General features: G+C 33.1%; 2 protein-coding genes across 10 annotated transcripts in view; both read left to right on the forward strand.

Moving 5' to 3' along the window:
* The window catches only part of LOC148605826 (uncharacterized), a 44901-nt gene extending 43190 nt beyond the window's left edge, over positions 1 to 1711 (forward strand). For all 8 annotated transcript variants that reach the window (XM_088547923.1, XM_088547925.1, XM_088547926.1 and 5 more), the window contains one exon: positions 414 to 1711. In XM_088547923.1, the coding sequence (XP_088404049.1) occupies positions 414 to 499 (86 nt within the window). In that variant the 3' untranslated portion in view covers positions 500 to 1711. The remainder of the gene's footprint in view (positions 1 to 413) is intronic.
* A 3284-nt stretch (positions 1712 to 4995) lies between these two features.
* LOC148605827 (uncharacterized) lies at positions 4996 to 15030 on the forward strand. Of its 2 annotated transcripts, XM_088550592.1 has the most exons (3): positions 4999 to 5166; positions 11607 to 11695; positions 12929 to 15030. In XM_088550592.1, the coding sequence occupies exon 3, from the start codon at positions 13177 to 13179 to the stop codon at positions 13753 to 13755; it is 579 nt and encodes a 192-aa protein (XP_088406718.1). In that variant the 5' UTR covers positions 4999 to 5166; positions 11607 to 11695; positions 12929 to 13176; the 3' UTR covers positions 13756 to 15030. The 2 variants fall into 2 exon arrangements, with proteins under 2 accessions (XP_088406720.1, XP_088406718.1); XM_088550594.1 differs by lacking the exon at positions 11607 to 11695 and having other exon boundaries at positions 4996 to 5166.
* The last annotated feature ends 10293 nt before the right edge of the window (positions 15031 to 25323 follow it).

Below are 25323 nucleotides of genomic sequence, written 5' to 3' on the forward strand. Positions count from 1 at the left end.
CTTTTTAGACCATTGTGAAATATCAAAAATCAATTCAATGTGGATATTTGTATGATTTTAGTCTTTGCCTGTAAGGGATGGAGCTATTTGTACTCAAATACGATAATGCGCCACTAGGTTGTTATTAGTCATAGCTTGACCAACAGAAATATGCAAGACTTCTTAGAACCCACATGTATGTTCGCCTTAAGATTTCAAATAATCACTTCTTTACTGCATACATCATTTCCAACAGAATGATTTTGAGTCATTCATGTTTCAGAGCGTCTACATATATAGGACCTCACTGAAAATCTATCCCTAATACATCTGGGTAGTCCTGTAAAAATTGAAAAGCTTAAATACATAAACAGTTTAAATATATTTTATATACTGAAAATTCCCTTAATGGCCTTTGTGTACTTTCTTCACAGATACAGCAGAGTTGATGAAGAGACAGGGAAAGAAGATACAGAAAGTTAAAGATGTTCAAACAAAAAGTAGAAAATCTAAACGATGATGTCAGGGACTGTATAGGCAGCTCTTATTATTGTCTGTGATATGTCTTGTATTGTTGTAGTGCTATTACTGATTTTCATTATGTTTTAATATTAAGTCTATGCATATGTTCTGTTTAGTTTTTTGCATTGCTATTATTTTCCTCAACAGAGTCAAGAAAATAATTGATCTGTTTTTTCCCCATTATTTTTTAAGATAAAGATCTGAAGTTTATTCAATGAGAACAAAATTTATTTTTTTTAAAGATTCATTTATATGTTCCTGGTAGATTGTAGGTGTCAAACTGTTCTACAGTGGCATAAATATATTAACAAATGTGATATTCACACTAAAGATGAAATTATAACATGTGAAAGTTCTTAAATGCCCTACTTAGTACTGGATAAAGGAGTCTAAACTTGTTCCTAATGTCTGCAGTTGTAGCAGCTTGTATCTGGTGGAGTATTTGTTTTATTATGACTACTGTTTTTTTCAATCATAAATTTGCTTGAAAGTGTCACCTCTATATGTGGAATAGAACAAATTAAGATTACAATAATTTTCCATTTCGAAAATATCAGCATTTTCATTGTTTTCATTACATACTTACAAAATTGTCATATCAGGTATGTTGCAAAAGTCCGTGTTCATTTCCCAACTACACAATTCAAATTCCATTTGCTCATGAGTTCCATTTCATGTTTCAATATAATTTATTGTTCTGACCTCAACTTGTGTTCTTCATTTCTGTCTTCCCTTTATGCACGGAGGACTTATTTTGGTAGATTTTTTGCAACAAGAAGTTAAGTTTTCATATTGAACAAAATTGATCTTGAGGAATTGGTATTTTTTCTTTTAAATCTGTTTTTATTTTATAGTTAACATTTAAGGTCATTAATATAATGTTCAGAAAAAAACCTTAGGAAGTACTGAAAATAGAGTTTACCTATGTAGTATGCTGTGATCCAAAAAATGTTATGGACAATTGCACTGTTGCTTCATAAAAGCAAACAAGATTTAGAAGATATAAACAATGAATCATGAATGCAAGACTGCAAGAAATGAGATTAAATAGAAAGACTGTAAAATTCAGACTGCACTGAAACCTCTTGATAAACATTCAGATCTTACTCATTGTTTTTGTTTTAAGTACCTCACCATCTATTGATTCCTGAATGTAAAGTAAGAACATAGTTCGAAAATTTAATGTAAATTTTTTTATTTGTGCCAAATAGTATGCTTGAATCTCTTCTTGATAATTGCTGTGCTCCATGTGATGTATAGAATCAAGAATCTGATCAATATTATTGGAAATTAGTGACCTTTGGTTTCGTAAAAATAAACAAAAAGGAGAAACGTTTATGAGGTGTTTACTTACATGGATTTTCCATATTTTCTCCAGATTTTGACTGAAAATTTCACTCTACAGATTGTGAATATCTCCATAGTACCTTTGTTAAAATTTCAGAAAGTTCAGGATTTTATGGATCATTTCCATAGAATACTGTAAAAATAGAATTGACATCAAGTAGTATAAACAGATCTGGTAAGATGAATTTGTCAATACTTTTTTAAAGAAATCTATCCTACACATATATTTTGGTATTAATAACAAACAGCACTTTCTAGATTCCTGGTTTTGACTTTGAAGAGGTCATGCCATAAATCTGAAAATCTATAAACTTGGTTTAAATGAAATATCATATTAGCAAAAATATCACGAAAAATTTAAAATCAGGAGTCATCTAAAACACAATCATGTAGAATAAGTGTTTTAGACATATTTTTATTATCCTTTTTCATCATAATTTGTTATTCAAAATTAGTCAACTTTCTATCGTTCTCACTCTTTCTTGACCCCTTCTCCCTCTTTGAAAAGAATACATGTATTTGTGTGATTAAGAATGTTAGATGATATTTAAATATTTATTTTATTATTGTAAATGTAAAATATTGTACATTGCATATTTGTAAACAGGAAGTTATTAAGCTACAAATGTTTTGTTATTTGTAGACCAGCTGTCCATGTTCTTCAACATAATTCATTATGAGGACTCCTTGCGCCACAAAATAAAAAAAGATACTTATGGAGGTAGACTTAGGGCTACTTTCCATAGTAACCTCAATCAATATTTTGGGATTTAATGATGTCATAAACAGTTAAAAATTCTCTGATTTAAGTAACTTTTTTCCTTTGCTCTTTATGCAATAAAATATGTTCAGTTCAAAAGTATGATGCGCCAGTGTTCTTTGAATTGATTGGTAACAAAATTAGGCTGTATTTCCTTCTGGTCCTCTCTATGAAGGTAATCTAAAAAATATCCCAAAGATTAAGACAAGACAGGGAAAATTTCCACGCAGTAAAGAACATGAACAAACCAAAATGACAGGTACTAAGAGACAAAAGTAAATGAGAAACCCAAAATCTACTAGAAACTAGGATAATCATCCTCTGCTTGCTAAGATGAGATCGATATTGTTTTACACTGCAACTTAAACTTACTAAGATCAGTGTCCTTGCATTTTCATCAGTAGACACGCTCCCTTTGTCAATACCAATTGTAACTTCTTATGAAATCTCCTTTTTCCATATCAGATCAACGTTGATTCCATGCATTTCCTAAGTTGGCCCTGGGTGTATCGATTGGGTTTCCTCTTTTTGTGAAATTTGACATAAACTGTATTGACCGATAAGCAAAGATATGACCAAAATTCTTACTTTTCTTCTCTTTCAAAAAAAAAAATGACAGTTCATTTTCTTTTAAGAAATAAGTTAAGATTATGTAGTAAAACCAAAGTGAAGGGTAATCGTCAGAAAAGACAATAATGGAAACATCTTAGTACAACACACGAATAAACAATTAATAGAAATCAGAAGAACCAAAAGTTTTATACAACAATCCACCTTAATTGTTGAATTTATCAATAGAATCGATTAATTCCTGTCTAAATAATATGTAATTGATGAGTGAATAAAATAAAGATGTCCAGTAGCTATATTTGGCAATTAAACAAAAAATATAACTACTAAAGCACTGAGGCATAATTTCTTGTGTTGCATATGGTAGAACCTCTAGGTTGTGGATTTGGCTTCCTATTTCGATATTTTGGGTTTAAAATTACTTCTTAAGTCTTTTTTTTTACAGTTTAGATCTTCCTATGTATTTGGTTGAAATTCAGCTAATAATAGACTACTCCTTAAAATATGTGTACAGCCATACAGAAATTGCATTATAGATATGATTGGTATTTTTTTTTTCCGGGGGGGGGGGGGGCATTTAAAAAGGTTGTGGAATTAACAATATATTCATGGATGTCATGAAACGAAATTTTTAAACAGAGAAAACCACAAAAATGCACGTGTTTCTTTAAAAAAAACCTAACAGTAATAGTACATAAGGATAGAAGAAAATATGTGAGTAGATTGTCATTTATTTAAAAATACCTCTATATTTTTTCATTGTCAAAATAGTTTTTAAAGTTAGAGGTCACTGACATCGATGCAATACAGTAAAAACAATACGACCAAAACCAATTTATGATTTTTTTTTTTTTTGGGGGGGGGGGTAAATTTCTGTCTGAATGCTTTTTGGAGCATGCTCAATAAGCACTTTCATATTGTGTTGTTCTACCTAAGACCTCACCTCGCGGAATTGCACGATAAGCATGATCATCAACTAACCACAAGGGGGCCTATTACAAATATTCATGGATCAGTCAAAATTTCGCCAAAGACGTGAACATTTTCCTGATGAATTTAGGTTACAGACCACCAATTCAACCAATGAGCATTTGGAACGTACGCAAAAATAGTCCTACGCAGAAATTACCCCTGTTCCTCTTAGTGCTGTGAAAAAAGTTCTCATCTTATTTTAAAAATTTAAAGAGTTTCTGAAAGGAAAAACATTTCTGTACATTTTATAGGTGCATTTTGCTTCTTGTGATGTGAAGCCTAATCTCCATAATGATTTTTAAATATACCCCTATCTTGTGAAAACACTGGGATTTCCCATGCTATTTATAGACCCTTCACTTCCGGTGACCAGTACTGCACTGCAAGTCTGCTAACCCCACATGCCATTCTGAGGATTGTGAGCTGACATATGTAGAATCATGCTGATATATAGTCATCTGCAGGTTAAAGTTAAGGTAAAGTCCAGAGAAGCCATTGAATATTGTGAAATTAGCATAGAAGCCTATGGGAAGTGGAATTAGTGGTTTTTAGCCTTTAGATGATAAGGTGAGATATGAACATTGAAATATTTTAATAACCTTAGACTATTTATATCTATTTATAACCGATGCAATTACTTTCAAATTACACATATCTTAACTGATATTACATTTTGCATTGATTCATATTTCAAATGAAAACAAATAATTTGCAATGTCTGAAACATAGTTTGAGAGCTTGGTGTATAATAGCGAACACAGAAGAACCATTGATATAAATTCATAATCCATAATTACATAAGGTTGTAACTTTGCATCGCAAAAATAATGATTTTGTTCCTTGTTGGTGCAAACACTCTAAGGGACGTAATGTCAATCTAAATTATGTCATAAGTGTGGATTTTCAGAAAATTAGAAAAAAAAGTTGAAACTGATGATGTGGCATGAGTAAAGCTTACAGAATTTTCAACAAGAACCTTAACTTGTGAATTAATCTTTACAACAGACAACTGATTAGTAAGTATTAGATTCCTTTTATTTATGAAGATTAACTGAACTCTATGAACTCAATGATAATAATAACACGTTTGTTGGAACAAGTTTGTTCACAATATTCTTCACATTTATCGGACAACGGGTTACAAGTGTTAAGAGGCTGTCCATGAGAAAACCATGCAAAACCGTCCGAAAGTGATATTGGCAATGACATATAAACTTTAGTGCATCTGGTAGGACCCCATGAGAAACTTATAATTGCAAAATATATTCTTTTCGAAAAATTAAAGATGACGGAGATATGGCCGCCATTTTTGTTTTATGGAAATTCCCTTGAAATATGGTAACTTTTCATTGTTGAGATATGCAAAAGAAGATCTTAAGTTCGGTATTAAGCCTATAATTGCACTTTCTAAACCAATATTTTTCAGCTAAGTGTATTCAACTCTATTTAACATAACACATGTATAGGACTTGACTTTTTATGAGCAACTCGGCGGTTGTTTCTAGAAATGCAGAGGACGCTTACCCTACCGGTGCACCTGGTCCATGCTCCCAGTTTTTAGTGGAGTCCGAGTTGCTCATTTGCCTTTGTTACTTTGTATGTATATTATTTTAGTTACTTTATGTTCTTTGTTGTGTATGTCTGTTTTCCATGTCTGGTCCTTGTCCCTGGATTACATTCTTTTTCATCTGTGGCAACTTCCCTTCGGCTCCCGCGTATGGAGTGTTCATATCACAACTCATACGCTATGCCAGTGCTTGCCGAAACTACGCAGACATTTTGTATCGCGCTAGAAGTATAACAAATAGGCTTCTGGAACAGGGTTATGTTGCTACAAGATTGAAGTCATCACTACAGAAGTTTTATGGTCGTCATCATGAACTCGTGGATCGTTATGATGTATCCATCAGCACCATGAAAACTGATTTATTCAACGGGTCATAGTTTGCCTTTCCTCGTTTGTCTACCCCGGACTTGACTTTTTATGAGCAACTCGGCGGGTGTTTCTAGAAAAAACAGAGGACGCTTACCCTACCGGTGCACCTGGTCCATGCTCCCAGTTTTTAGTGCAGTCCGAGTTGCTCATTTACTTTTGTTACTTTGTATGTATGATTTTAGTTACTTTATGTTCTTTGTTGTGTGTGTCTGGTTTCCATGTCTGGTCTTTGTCCCTGGATTACATTCTTTTGATTACCGCTATAACCTTGGTTCCCTTGATTACTCTTTTTAATAATGACCTTGAAAAATATTTGACCTTGAATTTTGGCCAAATGCCAACATTCCAAAAATTATCATTTTTACCACATTTCAATGCCCTGTATTTCCTAAAATAACACTTTTAACACGCTGACTTTTTTATACCCAATAAGATGCACCCTTATATAGTAACTAGACAGCACTTCATGCTGGGCATTTCAGATATGACAATAAAAGGACACTTTAAAGTAGCCAAGATTTGGTGGAAGCGTGAAACTGAGAAAACGGCAGTTTTCTTCCTTCTGTGTTTGTGCTTGTTTCTTAGCTTTAAGGGTAAAGAAAATTGTTGGAGAAGGTAAAACATGATAATATAAACCTACAAAAATCTAAAGTAGTATCCAAATATAGTGGATGCCCTACAACTCTTAATCTGTCTGTGCATCCATCTGCCTCTTTTAAACCATATCAACCATTTTTCTCTTTAACTTGTTTTTCTTTCAAGATAGACTTTTGATATTTGGCATGTGGGTAGATACAACCTCAAGATGATATGTTGAGTTATTCAGTCGATTAATTATGGTCCAAAATGTGTTAGGGTCTTTTGTCATGTTTGAATATATATCATTACAAATTTACTTCTTGAATATATTTTCTTCTATCTTACATTTTCGTCGGTATCTAGACAGGAAGGAGTAGTTTTTGATTCTATAAGTGTCATTATTTGGGTATTTATTTACAAGTGAAAGATACTTTTTTACAGTGTTTCTGAGCTCATGGCATGAACCAGAGAACCATTCTTTCTTTTTCTTTTTCTTTTTAGATTGTTTGCTGTATGTTTCTCCTTTAATAAATTTAGCTGACAAAGAAGTTGTTTCACGTAGTATTGAGTTAAAATTTGCCACTGATACATTGCTATTACTAAAATTATTAAGTTAAAAAGCATTTAGTTTGTGTTTTATTAATTGACATTGCAAGTTGATTTTATAATTTTCAATTGCTTCATTATTCCATAAGAATTTCCCAGGTAAGTGGGGTAGGTTATCTCTATGAGGGTTATTATGAAAACATGTCAGAAGGCAGCAATTTAATCAACAATGATCTGCCAATTCTGTCAAATCTTCTACTTTAAAGCTGCAAAGTCTTTGTAATAAGTAATTATTTACGAGTATGTATTGAACAACGCTATTTCCGTTGTTGGTGGTACATGTATATTTACATTAAGATCCCCTATTGTTCTTCCATTTAATATACGAAGACTTGCTTCTTTGCAAAGGTTAAGAAGTAGTTTACCACTATTATTTGGATGCTTTTATCCATGTTATTTCTAGGGGATGGGGAGTCGAAAATATAATCTTGATCATCGGAATTGGGGAGTTCTGATTCGTCAGATATGACAAAGTCAGGGTTTAAGTTTGTGTACGCGTTGAAATCTCCTTGGATTACAATATCACCTTGAGAGCTGTAGCGTTCAATGTCACTTAGCAGTTTGGAGTATACAACATTTAAATCTTGATTGTTGATGGTTGAACCTTCAGGTGACAAATAAATGATACCAAGAAATACATCTTTTTTTGAGGTTAAAGAAAGATTTCAATAATTGGATCCAGACAATGTCTGAGTTACTAAAGGGTAATTTGGAAACACCATTTCTTAGGTTAATTTTTTCTTATACTGAGATACCGCCAGAGAAACGTCTAGCTTTCTTGTGCTTATTTCTTGTACTACTATTTATGAATGAAAATCCGGAAGCATCACTTTGTGCATTGCCACCACCGCATCAAGTTTCAATTAAACTTAAAACACCAACAGTACTTGTAGTTTTTAAGAAATTTTCATCTGTGGCTTTGCTTTCAGAAAAATCATGTATGTTTCGCATGGAAATGTTTAGGTTTTTGAGAAGAGGTATTGTCATTTGATCTAAAAAAAAAAAAAACAAAAAAAACATACAATAGTATAAAATGGATTTCAGAAAGAGTGCAATTGAATTGAACATGAAGTAATCATTATTTTTTGCTAAAGTGTGTGAAAGATATCTTTTAACTGATATGCATCATTTAAACTGGTCAAAATTTTCTAAATATTTTCATTTTTGATTCTCTTGTATAAATTCATTTTTAGAAAATGTAAATAGTAATTGTAAATGATAATTATAATAGTAAATTCCAATATTGCTCAACCATGCAACACGAGGAGGAAAATTAGTACTGATTCAATACATATATTTTCTTTTCCATTTTTTTGAGAAATAAAAATAGTTTCATTTCATAATTTAACTTATTTCCCGCCGTTGAAAAGTGTATTTATTTGAAATTAGGAATATTGACTACGTAATGTTAAAGAAGTCCCCTATAAGGTCTGAAATGAACATCCTACAGTATTGAATACAGAGTTTTAGTTAAACATATTAAGAAAAAACTATAAATTTGAAAGGGACAACTCCACTAGAATACGTTTTTTAACAAATGTTGATTCTAAGAAAATTGTATTCAGTGAGTTTTACACGTTCTGCTGTGTTTAATTGATTAAAAACCAATTATTTCTGTACTTCTGATATGAGAATGAGAATATTTATATATCTTGCATTATGGCTGAATAAATCGCTTCAGAATTGTCTGATTTTCACCAAAAATACCTCTATTTTACACGTTGAATAAAATATGAAAATATTAAATGCCCAGCATGAAACTTTATAGCATATGGATACAATACAGTTTCTACCTATCAATTACAACAATGATAATTTTAAGCGTTGTTTTAGCTTGAAAAGACTTTTTGATTATCAATGGCAAGTCTTATGAAAATTGTCTTCTATTTTCGGAAACTTGGCACACAGCCAATTTTCACATCCGGCTAAATGAGTAAATATTTTCCACTTCTATGAATATAAATTTAACAACTTCTCATAATTTGTTTTCACTTTACACAACAAAGCAATCATTAATAACTGATAAATGTGGTCCAAATTTGACCATGAAATCCGGCGCATCATGAAAGAAACGCCCCTAACACTTAAAAACGACTGTTACTAAAAATGGAAATCTCTTATGACCTTCTTTCATTCCTAATATAAAATTTACGGCAATTCCAAAATGACTTTCGGACGATTTTTCCAGTTTTGCATGGTTTTCACATAGACAGGCTCTTAAGCATGATGAGATCTATCTGTGGGGTAATTTTCGTTTTAATCTGTGAAGCCCTTTTAATGTTTTTTTTTTTTTTTTTTTTTTTTGTTTTGACACTACTTTACTAATTGGAACCGGACCTGGTACGACTGTTCATTGGAGTATCATGCATAGAACTGATGTGGGGATTTTTTATCCGTCAAAAACAATGCCGATGTTACTAAAAATAGAACATAGTGGTCATACAGTATACATGTATCTCCGGAACCGTTAAGTTTAGCCAATTGCAATTTCTTTCAATTGTTGAATTGACGCTTATTATAAGGCCCACAAAAGTCTCCAAGGGATCACGTTCTTTGACGACTCCATGTAAGAGTTGTTGCCAGAGAAAGGCGAAAAATGACGTTATTTATACAGTTTTCAGCCAATATCTTGAAAACTGATAAATAGAGTGAACATTTCAGTTACTGAAATGATCCTTATTATAAGGCCTACAAAAGTTTGTCGGTGCCAAAGTTTTCTGACGACTCCTTGTTAGAGTTATTGTCATTAAAAGTCAAAACATTATGTTTTAGCAGTTTTCAGCCAATATCTTGGAAACTATAACAGATAGAATGAAACTTTCAATTGATGAAATGATCTTTATTATATGTACTACATCAAATACATCTATATAATATTACAGTATAAATGGAACGAACACAATTTGTAAAGAAGATACGTACAAACCGAGATTTGGGTGACTGCGTCGCATAATCGGCTCGTCTTTAAAAGGTGTTCCTTACATAATCAGTGGGAATCATCTTGTCTTTTCCAAAACAGCATGTCAATCTTTTCAAGGCATATAGATGAAAACCAAGCCGAAATGAAATACATCTATTCTGTTGTATATTGTTAAAGGAACTGGAATATCGTATTGCGAGCGTTTTATTTTATATTGCAACAGTATGCTTGTAAAGAATAATCAAGGGAACCTAGGGTGTAGTTGTAATCAAAAGAATATAATCCAGTGACAAAAACCGGACATGGAAAACAAACATACACAACAAATAAACTAAAGTAACTAAAATAATACATACAAAGTAACAAATGCAATGGAAATGCTGAAGAAATTCTTATGAGAATAGAAAATTTTGTTTGTGTAGCATGGGCGATATTGTATATGGTGTGCGTAAGAAGTTTATGCTATTCAAGAGCTGACTGTTTCCTTTCCTTGACTAACTACAGACGTTTGAGACAAAAGAAGGCTATTGAATAAAACTTCTGTCGTAATGATTTAATCTTGTAGCTACATAACCCTGCTCCAGCAACCTTATATAACAGTTTACAAAACGTCCGCAAAGTATCGATAAGCTCTGGGATAACGTATGAGTTTGAGTGACATAAAAATTACTCCATACACAGGTGCCGAAGGAATGTTGCCACAGATAAAAGAAAGTCAACAATACGGAATGGGAAGTTATCGCGTTTGTCGTATAGTTTGGCCAATAGTATACCTTTTCGATCGATCTCTAAGTGTTGGTCGAGATATGAGGCTGACTTCATAGTGTCTGTAGTGGGTATTAATTTATATCGAGTTCTTTGGGGTATATACGGAGTATATTATCCCCGAAATTGGATTAAAAAAAACCCAACGTCATCTGTATAACCCCAAAAAGAGATTAAATGAGTTGGCCGAACGATGTACCGTCTTTTTAATCAGATCAGCTATACAGTCAGCCTTATTGGAGTAAAGGAATACGTTTGCGATTTGCGGGGCATAATTATACACCAGTGAAGTCAATAGCTTACATCTTGGAAGAACGTCTTGCAACACAAGTGAAATTGCCTTTTATTATATCAGTAGAATGGATACGAGGAAATTATTCCGTAGACGTGAATGTTTTAAAATATAAGTTTTCAATTTATACCAGTATTTATAGTCAATAAGATATTCACTAGTGTAGAGGTTAATTATTACAGTAATTTTACCCCGCTCGGACAGAGTAGGTATACTTTACCTGTATGGCTGTTCCGCCGTCCTCACGACTGTCCTCGTCTGTCAATGCACTTTTATTCGAAACAACTTTTATACTTTTCCAAAATGTTATTTGCGCTCGAAATTTGTTGATTGTAAATTCTATTTTTATGCATTCCAGCCTTCGTTAAAATCGTTAAAATCAGCTTGTTGAGAAGACACTAAAGACAGATATGTGCAGTTTTTTGTTGTCCATGTGTTGTTGTAAAGGTAACAGTTTTAAAATTATTTATTAAACATTTAATTTTGTTTTGTGTAACACATCCTTTGAAAATATAATATAATTGTTTATTTTTTTGCGCATCTATGTTTTTGTATGTAACTAATATGATTTTAGGCTATGCCTATATTGTGTGCCATCAAGCCACCTTTTGAATGGTATCCATATACAAAATAGCGCCTCTGCACTTGTGCTTTCGTCTACTTCCTTGTCGACAAATTTCGCAACTACCGCCTGTATATTGTTTAGCCCTCACACTCTACATACATAGGACGTCGCAGATGCCCCGTCAATATAAATACTCTGACTCTGGATGAAGTCATTATTTTTTTTATTGTTTTTTGGTGTTTTTTTCATGTACAATCTTTATAAATTATATCTCAAAGTTGCGCCCCCAAATGGGAAACTAAGACCGGTTTTGTGATCATCAACGAATTTCTGAGCAAGAAATAAAACTGAATTTGGTAGGTTTTTGACGTGCATGATTCACCTCCTTTCTTATTTGTATAAGAACTGCTACTTAAAAAAATTGGCAAACAACATTTTTTTGCCACTGATGTTTTTAAAACTAAAATTATTTTATCGTTTCCGATGTTTCAGTAGCAGTCTTTATAACAATCTGACTAATAAATGTAAAAACCAGATTCACTTTTATTTCTAATTCAAAAACAAGTACATACCACATACCCAGTCTAAGTCTTAACCTACCGGTGCACCTGGTCCATGCTCCCTGTTTTTAGTGGAGTCTGAGTTGCTCATTTGCTTTTGTTACTTTGTATGTATGATTTTAGTTACTTTATGTTGTGTATGTCTGTTTTCCTTGTCTGGTCTTTGTCCCTGGATTACATTCTTTTGATTACTGCTATAACCTTGGTTCCCTTGATTACCCTTTGCCATTCGCTTATTGCTCTTTTGAGACAAAATTATGTTGATTTTATAAGAAACGGTACTTAAAATTATATTGATTTTGTAAGAAACGGGTACTTTACAAGGGTTTTCGTTTATATTGCGTTGATTTAAGGCGGAAGGTGAATGTATGATTTTCTACAAAATATAGATTCGTATACAGAAAGGATTTTTTGGTTTATAAAATAAATTATGTAGATCGGAAAATAACATTTTTGTTCTGTGGGTTCTTGGCAACATGAATTACCTCTACCTTTGTTGCTGTTTGACCTTCATATGGATTGATATTTAATTATTCTTTTCATTAATCATTTAAGGCCTGAATGACAAAGAAATAATCCAAGATGCTGCTTTAAGCGCAGTGACATTTGTTTCAACAAGATATCCAAATGAATATGCAAACTTTAGCTCAGTTCAAAAAGAAAGAATTCGAAAGGAGGCATAGAAAACAGTCGTGGAGGTACTAATACTTGTCGATAATGTAAAAACAAAGGGTATAAAGTCTTGGAAAGCTTTTAGTCATCTAGACAGCTATCACCGTGAACGAATACGTGACAGTTTGAAAATGAAAACATTCAAATTTGTAATAAGAAAAGCAGGCGATGAAAATTGTGTCTTCACAACAACAGCGAAGGGCACTCAATTCAAACCCCCCATTATTTTATCTTCACCAGCTGACGTGAATGAAGCAACGATTGTTCAAATGGCAAGTATCGTAGTTGAATGCGTTATTTTCATACTTGAAATTATCGGTGTTGCCATTCCAGATGACCAGGCAGAAGTGCGGAAAGCTATTCAATATGCCATTCAAGATTTGAAAAAATCAGCTACTTTAGTAAATGCAGTGAAAGCTATACAAAAAGCAGATGAAAAGGGTAACATTGCAGATGTCGCGAAAGAAATTTTTAATCTTGTCATTGACCTGTTTAAGGAAGATTTCTTCTGGGACATAGTCAAAGCCTTACTCAACGATATGCCTTGGTATGACTGGGTTTTAACGTCAGCCAAAATTGTTGCCTTTATCGCAGGACTTATTGCTACTGGTGGTGTAGCGGATATTGCTGAACTGGTTTCCATTCTGGTAGATGCTGGATTTTTCCTAGAAAAGCTTGTCAATCTCGGAAGATTGAAGAAACTAATGTAGAGTAAAGAAATAAAAACGGCAATGAATTGTAATTCGGAAATATGAAATTGGCCAAGTATTTCACAATACAGGACATGGGATAAAACATTTTAAAAGGGTTATTAAAACTCTATTATGACAGTATTTGTAAGGGAAATGCTTCCCATTCTATGGTATATTGGGGATAGATGATGGGGATGGGGAATGTGAAATTGCGATGCTGTATTGGGTAATGGGGATTTTGAATGGGGAGGATGGGGTTATTAGTTTTAGAATGTTTATAGATACGAAATAAAAGTATTAAATTTAATTGAAAATAACTGCTGAAATGTTTAGGAATTTACAAACGTAAAATATCATCTGTAAATATTTGATAAGAAACATGCAATGCGGATTCTATGGGGGTTGAGGATTTTTCTATGGCGAATGAGGAATTCTCAATGGGTAATAGGGATGGGAACAGTGGGGAATGGGGAATGAAATATGGTGTAAGTTGTGAGTTAATACAATTTAAGAGCTGTATATGCTTTCATTTAAAGTCAACCATTTCAACTCGGCGGGTGCTCCTAGTAAAGCATAGAACACATGTCGAAATTTTACATGAAAACATATAACGATTTCCTGGGTTAAACATGATATCTAAATAAGCTATCATAATCAGGAAGCTGCCTCCTGAGTTTAGATGTTTAGATTTTAACTATTGACTGCAATCACCTTGTTTCATCATTTATTCTTGCATTTTAAGTATATGTAAATGGTTTCAGTAGCAATCCATCTATGCATTATGTATAATGTGATTCATAGATGGGAAGCATAGATATTTTTATTTGTGATATTTTGTTTAAAATGTAATAGTAAACAGAACTTAACATGCGGCCTTTCATATAACCCTTGTTCTTGTTCTTAAAACATATATATATAGAATGTGCTGTAAATTTAAAAATTAAGGGAGATAAGTCTGTAAATGACACTAAAATACAATGCAAACTATTTGGATTTTCAATTAGGATTTTCTCCTAAGATAAGACAGATCGGAATGAATAATTATACATATCATGTAGACTTTTAGAGCAACTTGATAACAAAAAATTGTAGCCTTTTTTTTGTGATGTATCACATATTACAGAATTTGCATGATTCTTACAAAACTACTTCTTAACAAACATGATTGCTAAAAACACATTCATGTGTTTTGGTTTTGTATCAATGCTTAATACATATTTGTTATAAAAACTATTTACGCATGTCCTTTTGTAACTATACCATATAATTGTTTTTCAAATAAACATAGAAAAATATTTAATATGCATCAGATACATTGTACATATAAAACAAGAATTGGAATGATGTATATGTCAAAGATACAACAACCCCACCGGAATAAAAATGTCGTCCCAGAATCACCCATTGGTCTTAATTCAATGAACATAAGACGAGAAATGGAATGATGTATATGTCAAAGATACAACAACCCCACCGGAATACAAATGTCGACCCAGAATCACCCATTGGTCTTAATTCAATGAACATAAGACGAAAATTGGAATGATGTATATGTCAAAGATACAACAACCCCACCGGAATAAAACTGTCGACCCAGAATCACCCATTGGTCTTAATTCAATGAACATAAGACGAGAATTGGAATGAAGTATATATCAAAGATACAACAACCCCACCGGAATAAAAAATGTCGACCCAGAATCACCCATTGGTCTTAATTCAATGAACATAGAAGAAATCCTCATACCACATAGAACATCAAACATCATTATACAGATGTATAGCGAAAGAGATGCCCCTACAAACTCAAGTAACATAAAAAATAAAGACGAAAAAATATATAAAGGCCAGAAATTCCTGATTTTGGAAAGGCGCACACAAAAATGCGCAGGGTTAAAACACTCTGCGTAATTACAACCCTGTCCCTTTAAAATATGACCACTGTGGTAAAATATTACACAATCGAACACACCTAAAAATCGGTTCAACAAGATCTGAATCCTTTGTTACAACGGACATAAACCGAAATTCAAATAGGATTTGAATTCACGCCATCTATTACAACTTGTTGTCCTTTGTCGGACAGGTAACTTTCAAACCAATTTACCAAAGAACCTCGAATTCAATTAGTTATAAATTTATGTAGAAGACCTTTATGCCAAACCCGATCAAAGCCTCAACTGATATATCACTATACACTACCCGGACTTCTTTGACGACATCGATAGCTTTATTGAAATCGTTTACCATTGCGATCAATCGGTTTTAAAATTAATCCCAAGGTCTAAAGCCAGACTGGAGTTTTGTAAGTAAACTGTTTGAACTAATAAAATTGAGCAAATACTTAAAAACATAGCGTTGAATGATTTTGTCCACAGTAGAGGGTAAGGATATGTCTATATAGTTAGCAGGAAATTTGGGACCATCCTTGCTTTTATATATACTGGGATTACATTTGCAAATTTCCAGATGTCCGGAAAGTGTTTTGCATACAAGCTTTCCTTAAAATGTTTAGTAAGCTGATATCTCAAGCGGTAGCCGCTGCTTTTTTAAACTCTGGGATATATCATATCAGGTCCCATAAATATATACATGTTAAGTAGTATTTCCTAGATATCTCAATATGTTTATTCATGTTTAGAGATTATTGATCAGAAATATTTGCCTTTGCATATGTAGAACCTGGAAATCTAATCCAAAATTCGTTGCAGCTATCTTCTTTTTATAATAAGAAATTTGCTTTATAACAACCATTTGATAATCTAGATGATGTAATGAAACTTTCCAGATTTGAAAATATTTACTATAGACAAAATAAGGAATCCGCGGTTAGACGGTGTCATTAGCCACAACGCGACCGAGAATTGCAAGAACCTACAATGTTTACTTATAGACTGGTATGCACACTCGTACCGTATGGCCAACTTTGTTGCAAGCTTGGTCGGAAAATACATCATTATATGGTATTAAAGTCCAAACTTTCTAAATTTGTTAAAATGTAATGAAATATTAAAACCTTTATACGTCTGTACTCTGGTAAGACAATCCATATAATATGAAAAAAGTATCAAACAGAAACTATAAATATAAAATTGGTCACTATGAAGAAGCGACAATGCCGTGGGATCCTCTAGGTGGTAATGGCGGAGTTTTGTTGTCTGGTGATCTACTTGGGCGTTCAGGCATGGGCTGCGGTCGCTACAATATATAACAAACAATAATTAAATAGTTATTTTGTCATTGTTGCTCAATGCCACGAAAGAATACTATTTTAAGTTTTGCATGTTTCCCTGAATCGTTATCATTAATACATATTAATATTGCAAAATTTCGGTGTGCTGTACACGTGGTTTAAGTTATCTCTAATCAACAGCATAGGAGGTTCAAGACGCAAAAGTACATTGTATACCAGATGTTATTAAAAGGCAAAATGATTATTTGGCAGCAAAATTCTCCATCGGTAAGTTGAGTTAGGGTAGGTCAAAGGAGCTAAATTATTGCAGACCCGTGTTTAATACAAGGAACGACATTTTAGTGTTTTAGGAGTTTGTAATTTCGTGCTACGGTAAATTTTGGTAAATAATATATGATGTTCAGTTCGTGGTCAGACAAGTCTGACTACTGGGTTGGTGGATACCCCTCGGAACCCATGTAAGTTTTGGAAGAGTACTGCCGTGTCAATTCAAAAAGAAATCACGGAAATTTCATTTCATCATTGTTTTACCACGTACGGACTGGTCATTTATTTTGCATTATTTCACCCCGAGCAATGATGAAGGGTTAAATATCTAAAAGCATGTTGAATAATAAATGGTATTACTGTAAATTAATTTTTTTTTGGTGCTATCGAACATCATTTCAAATTGATGACTAATTATTTCGCCAATAAGATCTAACATGTACTTTGTAATAAAACAACCTTTTCATCGAGATTAACTTTCGCATTTTTTTACATGCTCTTGAATTATCGAAAATTAATTGCTCGCGGAGATAATTTAATTCACAGTACCTTCACAAAATACAGCTATGTACACGAAAAGGACTATTTATTTTTTTCAAAACTATCCAATGTAAACTTAGCATCATTTAGTTGCGTTTTAATCAATAATATCCTCAGATTGCCAGTTTTCACATCGAAAAAAAATGACAATTTATCTCCGAAAGATCGCTGTAAAAAGATGTTTTACATGTAGTTGAGCGGCCAAGGAAAACAGGACTTTTTGTCAGGAGTAGACTAATGCAGCTAATGAATCTACCAAACACAATGGAACTTTGCTTTGTTATAACATTCATCCAAACTCGAAATGGGCATTGGCGTTAAACATTCCATGGTCAATTTTTGTATCATTCTTCTTTAACAAAGTTTTGCAGTTAACGTTGATTTTTTTTCTCAAAAAGTTATCTGGTTCATGGTGCGTTAACTGTTTATTGTTTTGATAATAAACATGGACAAATATCGAACACATTTCTTAAGTGGAAAAGTAAAGATATTGTTTTTGGGAAAAAAATGAAAAGGCTCATTATGAATCATGATATTGTTGCTACGTGTACAGTTTGTTCATCTATGTTTAATCACGTTTTTATTGATAATTAGACTTAATTATGCATGCTTCCATCAAATTCAAAACTATCCAATGTAAACTTAGCATCATTTAGTTGCGTTTTAATCAATAATATCCTCAGATTGCCAGTTTTCACATCGAAAATTAAAGATATCGGTCACTTTCCTGTTCATGCGTCCGAATATTAAAAGGAGGATAGAAACGACTGATTAGCGTTGACTTACCCTTATTAAGGAAAACGTAGATCTTTTCAGTTTTGTTACATTAATCTAACCTGTTTGGCATCGTTTTTATGCACAAGGGAAGCCACAATTAATATATCGGATATTTCCGTTGTTATTCTTAATTGCTTGGCTGTGAATGGCGTGAATGGCGTGAATATATATATATGTCCAAAGTAATGTTGATGCTGTGGTTCTATTACAGGTCAATCGCATCCACTTTTTGCGCCTCTGTTGCTGTACAGACCGCCATGTAACTAAGTTTGAACATATATCGTTGTATAGAGTTGTATTCATCTTACTTATTCAACAGTAACATTTGCCAACATATTGAGCAAAAGATATGCTAAATAACTTTGTCGAAGTCCGCGTCTGAAGAATTCGATCAAATAAATATGGTCCGTCCGTGCAAATCTGTGAATGTCTTGTAGATTCCGAATTTTTGTAAGAAAGGACAATATGGTTAGAAGTGAATACATAAGAAATATGAATTTATATCTGAATACAATTTGACAAAAAATAAACAATCGATCAACAACATCAAGATGTATATTCTCTTAAGATAACCCATTACAATATCATACTTTATCGGAGTTTCAGGCTTCAGTCCGATTGTGTGAAATGTCTATCATGAGGAAGAAGTAACATGTAACAAGACGAAGTTATAAGCTAAGGAGTTCTTATCGATGGGATTGGACGTATTAGGTCTTAATAGACTAGGGAAGAATATATTAATCATCCGTATTAGTACCACGTAATTTGCGCATATCAATGTCAGACTTAAACCAGAACTTAAGATATTCTTTGGTCGCATCTTAAATAGGACCCCGGCGTCCTCTAGTTATAAAACTAATTGTTTTTAAATATGACATTTAAAAAAAAATTCTGCAATAATATTTTAAGTGTTGAAAAGGGGCGATTTGAAACACGATGACAAATGTTTTCAGGCACAAGATATATATATTTTTATATAGTTTTATTTTACTCATTTATGTCAAAAAATGACAATTTATCTCCGAAAGATCGCTGTAAAAAGATGTTTTACATGTAGTTGAGCGGCCAAGGAAAACAGGACTTTTTGTCAGGAGTAGACTAATGCAGCTAATGAATCTACCAAACACAATGGAACTTTGCTTTGTTATAACATTCATCCAAACTCGAAATGGGCATTGGCGTTAAACATTCCATGGTCAATTTTTGTATCATTCTTCTTTTAACAAAGTTTTGCAGTTAACGTTGATTTTTTTTCTCAAAAAGTTATCTGGTTCATGGTGCGTTAACTGTTTATTGTTTTGATAATAAACATGGACAAATATCGAACACATTTCTTAAGTGGAAAAGTAAAGATATTGTTTTTGGGAAAAAAATGAAAAGGCTCATTATGAATCATGATATTGTTGCTACGTGTACAGTTTGTTCATCTATGTTTAATCACGTTTTTATTGATAATTAGACTTAATTATGCATGACTTCCATAGAGTGTAATGTTTTGGTGACGTGGTACAAAATTATAAAGTATTAAGGCTTTTTATCATCAGTGAATCATACGTAAAAAATCATGTTAAGGTGTCCAATTTCATGATAAATACTATAAACATTGTACATCTGGATATATATTATCATATTTCAAGATCAGCGTCTTTATGTGGACTATGGCAAGAGTTTTTTTTTTGGTTTAAGATTCTAATTTTGGCCCAAGTTTTAAGCCTCAATGTCAATATCATTTTTGAATAATCAACAAGGCGTACTATATGGGGACTTTTTAACTACCGTATATGTAGTGTTGAGATTACTCACGAGATCAGGAACAACCGTTTATTTTTTTATTTGGGTTTAGAAGGTTAACTGGAAAAAAGAAAATGTATACCTTTGGCGAATAAAACAAATCTAAGACGGTCTAATTGTCATATTACGGAAGACGCATTCAGCGTAACATTGGTGGTTTGAATAATATACAAACAAAATTTATTGGTAAAAATAACATTACTTTCGTAGCTATGTCAATAAACGGTAATTCCTTATTTTAGTTACTTTATGTGCTTTGTTCTGTATGTCTGTTTTCCATGTCTGTTCTTTGTCCCTGGATTACATTCTTTTGACAGCAGATCGGACACTCTGTTGTCTTGTAAGTATGTGGTGTCCCCAGATGGGAATCTTAGCACACACACATTTGGTATGGAAAGTGCCCCGACCAATTCAACCAAAAGTACCCAATCACACGTTCAGTCTGCAGACCATCTATTCCAGTACAAAAATTCTGACTATTTTAAAATTGTCAAACCATGTTCCGTCACTTTAAACGATATATTTAACTACAACGATTACGAACCACATTGTACCATATCAAAATGTGGTATTAAAAATTGCAAAACATGCAACATTCTTATAACCGACCCTTACTTCTCCAGTTCCCTTACAAACAAAACCTTCCATACAAGAAGTCACGATGACTTAAGTTGCAAATCAACAAACTTAATATATAGATTAGAATGCAACTTATGTCGGAGAAACACAAGAACGATTAAATAAAAGAATGTGCGGTCATTGTTCGGGAATTAACACCACCAAATTCCCGACAGTTTATCAACACTTTAATCAATAAGATCATTCAATCCTCTCCATGAAAGTTCGTGTTTTAGAAAAAAACATACCATCCTACGAACAGTCCCCTTCTAAGTAAAAACTATCAAGCCAATATAACAATAGCATAAATGTGATGAATTTATTTGACAAAAATCCAAGACGGGAAAGGAGTCAAGGCCATCGCCACTATACGTCACCTAAGTTACATGATGTCTCCATAGATGGTCTCCTTCCTTTCATACAAAAACCTCTTGGATTTTATCACATTAGAACCAAATTTTATTTTATACCTCTCACTCTACTACACTCCCTAAGTCTTGACACTCCTGTTTCTGACCCCACCTCATCATTATACAGACTTGTTGCCATCATTTTGGATATTGGTTTCCACAGATTCTTTAAACCAGTTTGTGTGAAAAGTCAAGATGAAGAAAAACGATCATTTCTTCCACTACCGTTTGTCAACAAAGGTATAGATGCAATTAATTCGGCTAACATCCTCCATCACAAAAACGTTACCAACAAAATTACCCATATTTCAAGGCCAAATCAATACCAATTATTTCATATTCCTATACTTCACTCATCGCATCCAAAATTTTCAATTATAAAAGGCTATTGCAGAACCTCGAGATTGAAGACTTAAAGGCTAAACAACCTGACTGTTCTTGCACAACCTCTTCATTCAAATATGGTCCTTCTGGTCACGTCGTTACGGGAGTTTTAACCATTATCGAAAACGAATTTCTTCGTAATATCCTTTCTAAAGGTCCCAAGTACCGTGATCCACGCTCCGTAAATTGGAATTATAACTTTAAAGTTCTTATGGATGCCGTTGAGGACTATGCAAGAAAATGGATAAAACGAGAACAAGAAGACATTGATTCTCTGTCAGACTGGTTAAAGGCCGTGAGGTCTTTAATTTTGACACGAATGAAAGTTTTAAGTAGGTCAATGAGTGCCAAGGCTACATCAGTTTTCAAAGACCCCGATGTAGCAAAAACATTGTCTACTATACATGACAAATATGTTGTCGTACCAGCAGACAAAGCCCACAACAACATTGTTTTTGTCTGCAAAACGTTTTATATTCAATGTTTATTATCAGAGGTAGACGTAGAAAATAATAGCAGTGATAAGACCTATACTGCTACCACTCTCTCCAAAGTAGAGATTGTGGAAAACCATAAATCTGTGCTATCCTCTTTTGGTCTCTCTACCAGGGACGATGATTGTGTTTTACCGTCTATGTACTGGATTCCTAAACTTCACAAGCATCCACACAAACAACGTTTCATAGTGGATCTGCAAAATGTACCACCAAACCTCTTTCAAAACTTTTAACTTCTATACTCACAACTGGCAAAGAGGGTCTGCAGTCCTACCACAACACTTGTTACTCCCGTAGTGGTATTAATTCAATGTGGATCTTGAAAAATTCGAAAGATCTTTTGGAGACAATCAGTTCAAGACTATTATCTGAATATAATAGCATTAAAACCTATTATTTTTCAACACTGTATACTTCTATTCCCCATACTCAGTTAAAATCCCGACTTAAAAACATTATACATCGTTGTTTTTCCAAAAAAGATGATACACCTAGATACAAATATATAGTTCTTGGTAGAGATTCCTCATACTCGGTACGAAATAATTCCAAATCATCTTCCAAATATACAGAGGAAGATGTTTACAAAATGCTGGAGTTTTTAATCGACAACATATTTGTCCAGTGTGGTGGACGTGTTTTTCAACAAACAGTCGGCATTCCAATGGGAACAAATTGTGCTCCTTTACTTGCTGACCTATTCCTTCACTCTTATGAGGCTGATCTGATCAGAAAGAAAGAATATCGTTTGCCTAGATCCTTCAATCTCAGTTTCCACTATATAGATGACGTATTATCGTTAAACAATCCTAATTTCGGGGATTCGATACATTGCATCTACCCAAAAGAACTTGAGATAAAGGATATTACAGACATTGTGAAGTTAGCCTCATATCTTGACCTACATTTAGAAATCGATGATAAAGGAAAACTATTGACCAAGCTTTCCGAAAAGCGTGATGACTTTTCATTCGGAGTTGTCAACTTTCCTTTCGTCTGTGGCAACATCCCTTCGGTTCCTGCGTATGGAGTGTTCATATCACAACTCATACGTTATGCCAGAGCTTGCCGAAACTATGCAGACTTGTTGTATCGCACTAGAACTCTAACAAATAGGCTTCTGGAACAGGGTTATGTTGCCACAAGATTGAAGTAATCACTACAGAAGTTTTATGGTCGTCGTCATGAACTCGTGGATTGTTATGGTGTATCCATCAGCACCATGAAAACTGATTTATTCAACGGGTCATAGTTTTCCTTTCCTCGTTTGTCTACCCCGGACTTGATTTTTTATGAGCAACTCGGCGGGTGTTTCTAGAAAAACAGAGGCCGCTTTTTCTACCGGTGCACCTGGTCCATGCTCCCAGTTTATAGTGGAGTCCGAGTTGCTCATTTACTTTTGTTACTTTGTATGTATGATTTTAGTTACTTGATGTTCTTTGCTGTGTATGTCTGTTTTCCATGTCTGGTCTTTGTCCCTGGATTACATTCTTTTGATTACCGCTATAACCTTGGTTCCCTTGATTACTCTTAATAAGATTGGCATATAGTCTTTTTTTTAATTTTGGAAGAGTTGTGGGATCAAATGCCACCAATAAATGCTAAATGGTTTGGAAATTAAGAAAATCACATAATGTTTTTGAATAAAATGCTATCAATATCATAACGATGTTTATTTTTTATCATATAAGGAAACCAAAAGACTCTTCATCGCCCTTGATTTTTATTCTTCAAAGTACGAACAGACATTTTAATAACTATCAGTATATTTATTGTTGATTAACAAAATATATGGTTTACAAATAAAGGATATTATTAGCAAAGATTGGCATTTACTATCAACATTAACTAATAGTAAAAAGAGTCGAGTTCGGAATTAGAACGGATATAATCTGCTGCACACTAGTGTTTATTACATTAATTACCCCGATAATGCTCTAATTTATGTCCATTTGATATATCCGAATTTTCTTTTCTAGATTTCATTTTAATATCCCGTACCGATCTAAAGATGGAAGAGGCAACACGCATGAATGAAAAAGTGTTTCAAGAAGATTTAACACCAGATGAGCTTCAAAACTACTATAAGGAATAGGCAGACAAGGGCAGATATGACAAGGTAAATGACATTTTTTTTTATTTTAGGCAGCTAATCAAAGATGTGATTTGAACTTAACATACCTGACAAGAATCAAGAGACAGAAAGGCTTCATTAGCTATCTTTTTTGCAATCAATTTAAACCATTTATTCATCTTCCCCACAAACCAGATTAAATTTAGAACGATAAATCTAAAGACCAATTTTATGTAAATATATTAATTTCACAAATGCATCAGTCGAATGACAATCAAAGACTCGTTATATTGTCAGTGATTCTGAATAAAAATGAAGTTTTACATTATTTTTGTCATTATTTATATTTGGATCGATATGCGTCCTTACGTTTACTTTGTCACAAGTTATATATGTTGATATGTGTCCATGAGTTATTTTTTCCTTTGCTTACGTATGAATAGGTATATATTAACTTTACCAATGTTGTATATGGATATTAGATCGATATAAATTCCCATGATGGAATTCAGTTGAGATAACTGTGTACAAACTGCAATTTAATCTACATTATAGGATCTGAATCCTTGTTATTATAAGTGACCGACAGAAGTTGGCAAGATAATCGAAAAATTATATTCTGAAAATCAACGAACACGAATTTAAATCTTAGATGTCGCAGCTGGAACTGGGCGTGTTTCTGAACAGGTAGTATTTGTTTTGTTCTTTGGGTAAAATGGAATTTTCGAATCATTGATATGAATATATTTAATATCTTCACATCAGATAATAAACCCATAATTGAATGAATAATAAAAATTGTAATTGCAATAAAAACAAAATAGTATACATTTTACACATTATTTACACATCATGAAGAAATATGAATCATATCATGTATATACTGAACGTATAAATATGTTAGTACAGAATGTACCAATATTAACGAACTTCAAACCAAAACGAATAAATGTATAAAGAAAGAAAACGTTAATAGTATAATAAGGATAAAAATGAATAAATCAAACGAAGAAAGAGCTGAACTGTCAAAACAAA

Source organism: Perna viridis, chromosome 10, assembly GCF_037379345.1.
Source record: "Perna viridis isolate PV_CMFRI_1.1 ecotype Kerala chromosome 10, ASM3737934v1, whole genome shotgun sequence".
Taxonomy (NCBI): Eukaryota; Metazoa; Mollusca; class Bivalvia; order Mytilida; family Mytilidae; genus Perna; species Perna viridis.

Excerpts from the sequence above, each read along its gene's own strand:
- LOC148605827 (XM_088550594.1), top strand. The coding sequence starts at position 13,177 with ATGAAAACATTCAAATTTGTAATAAGAAAAGCAGGCGATGAAAATTGT.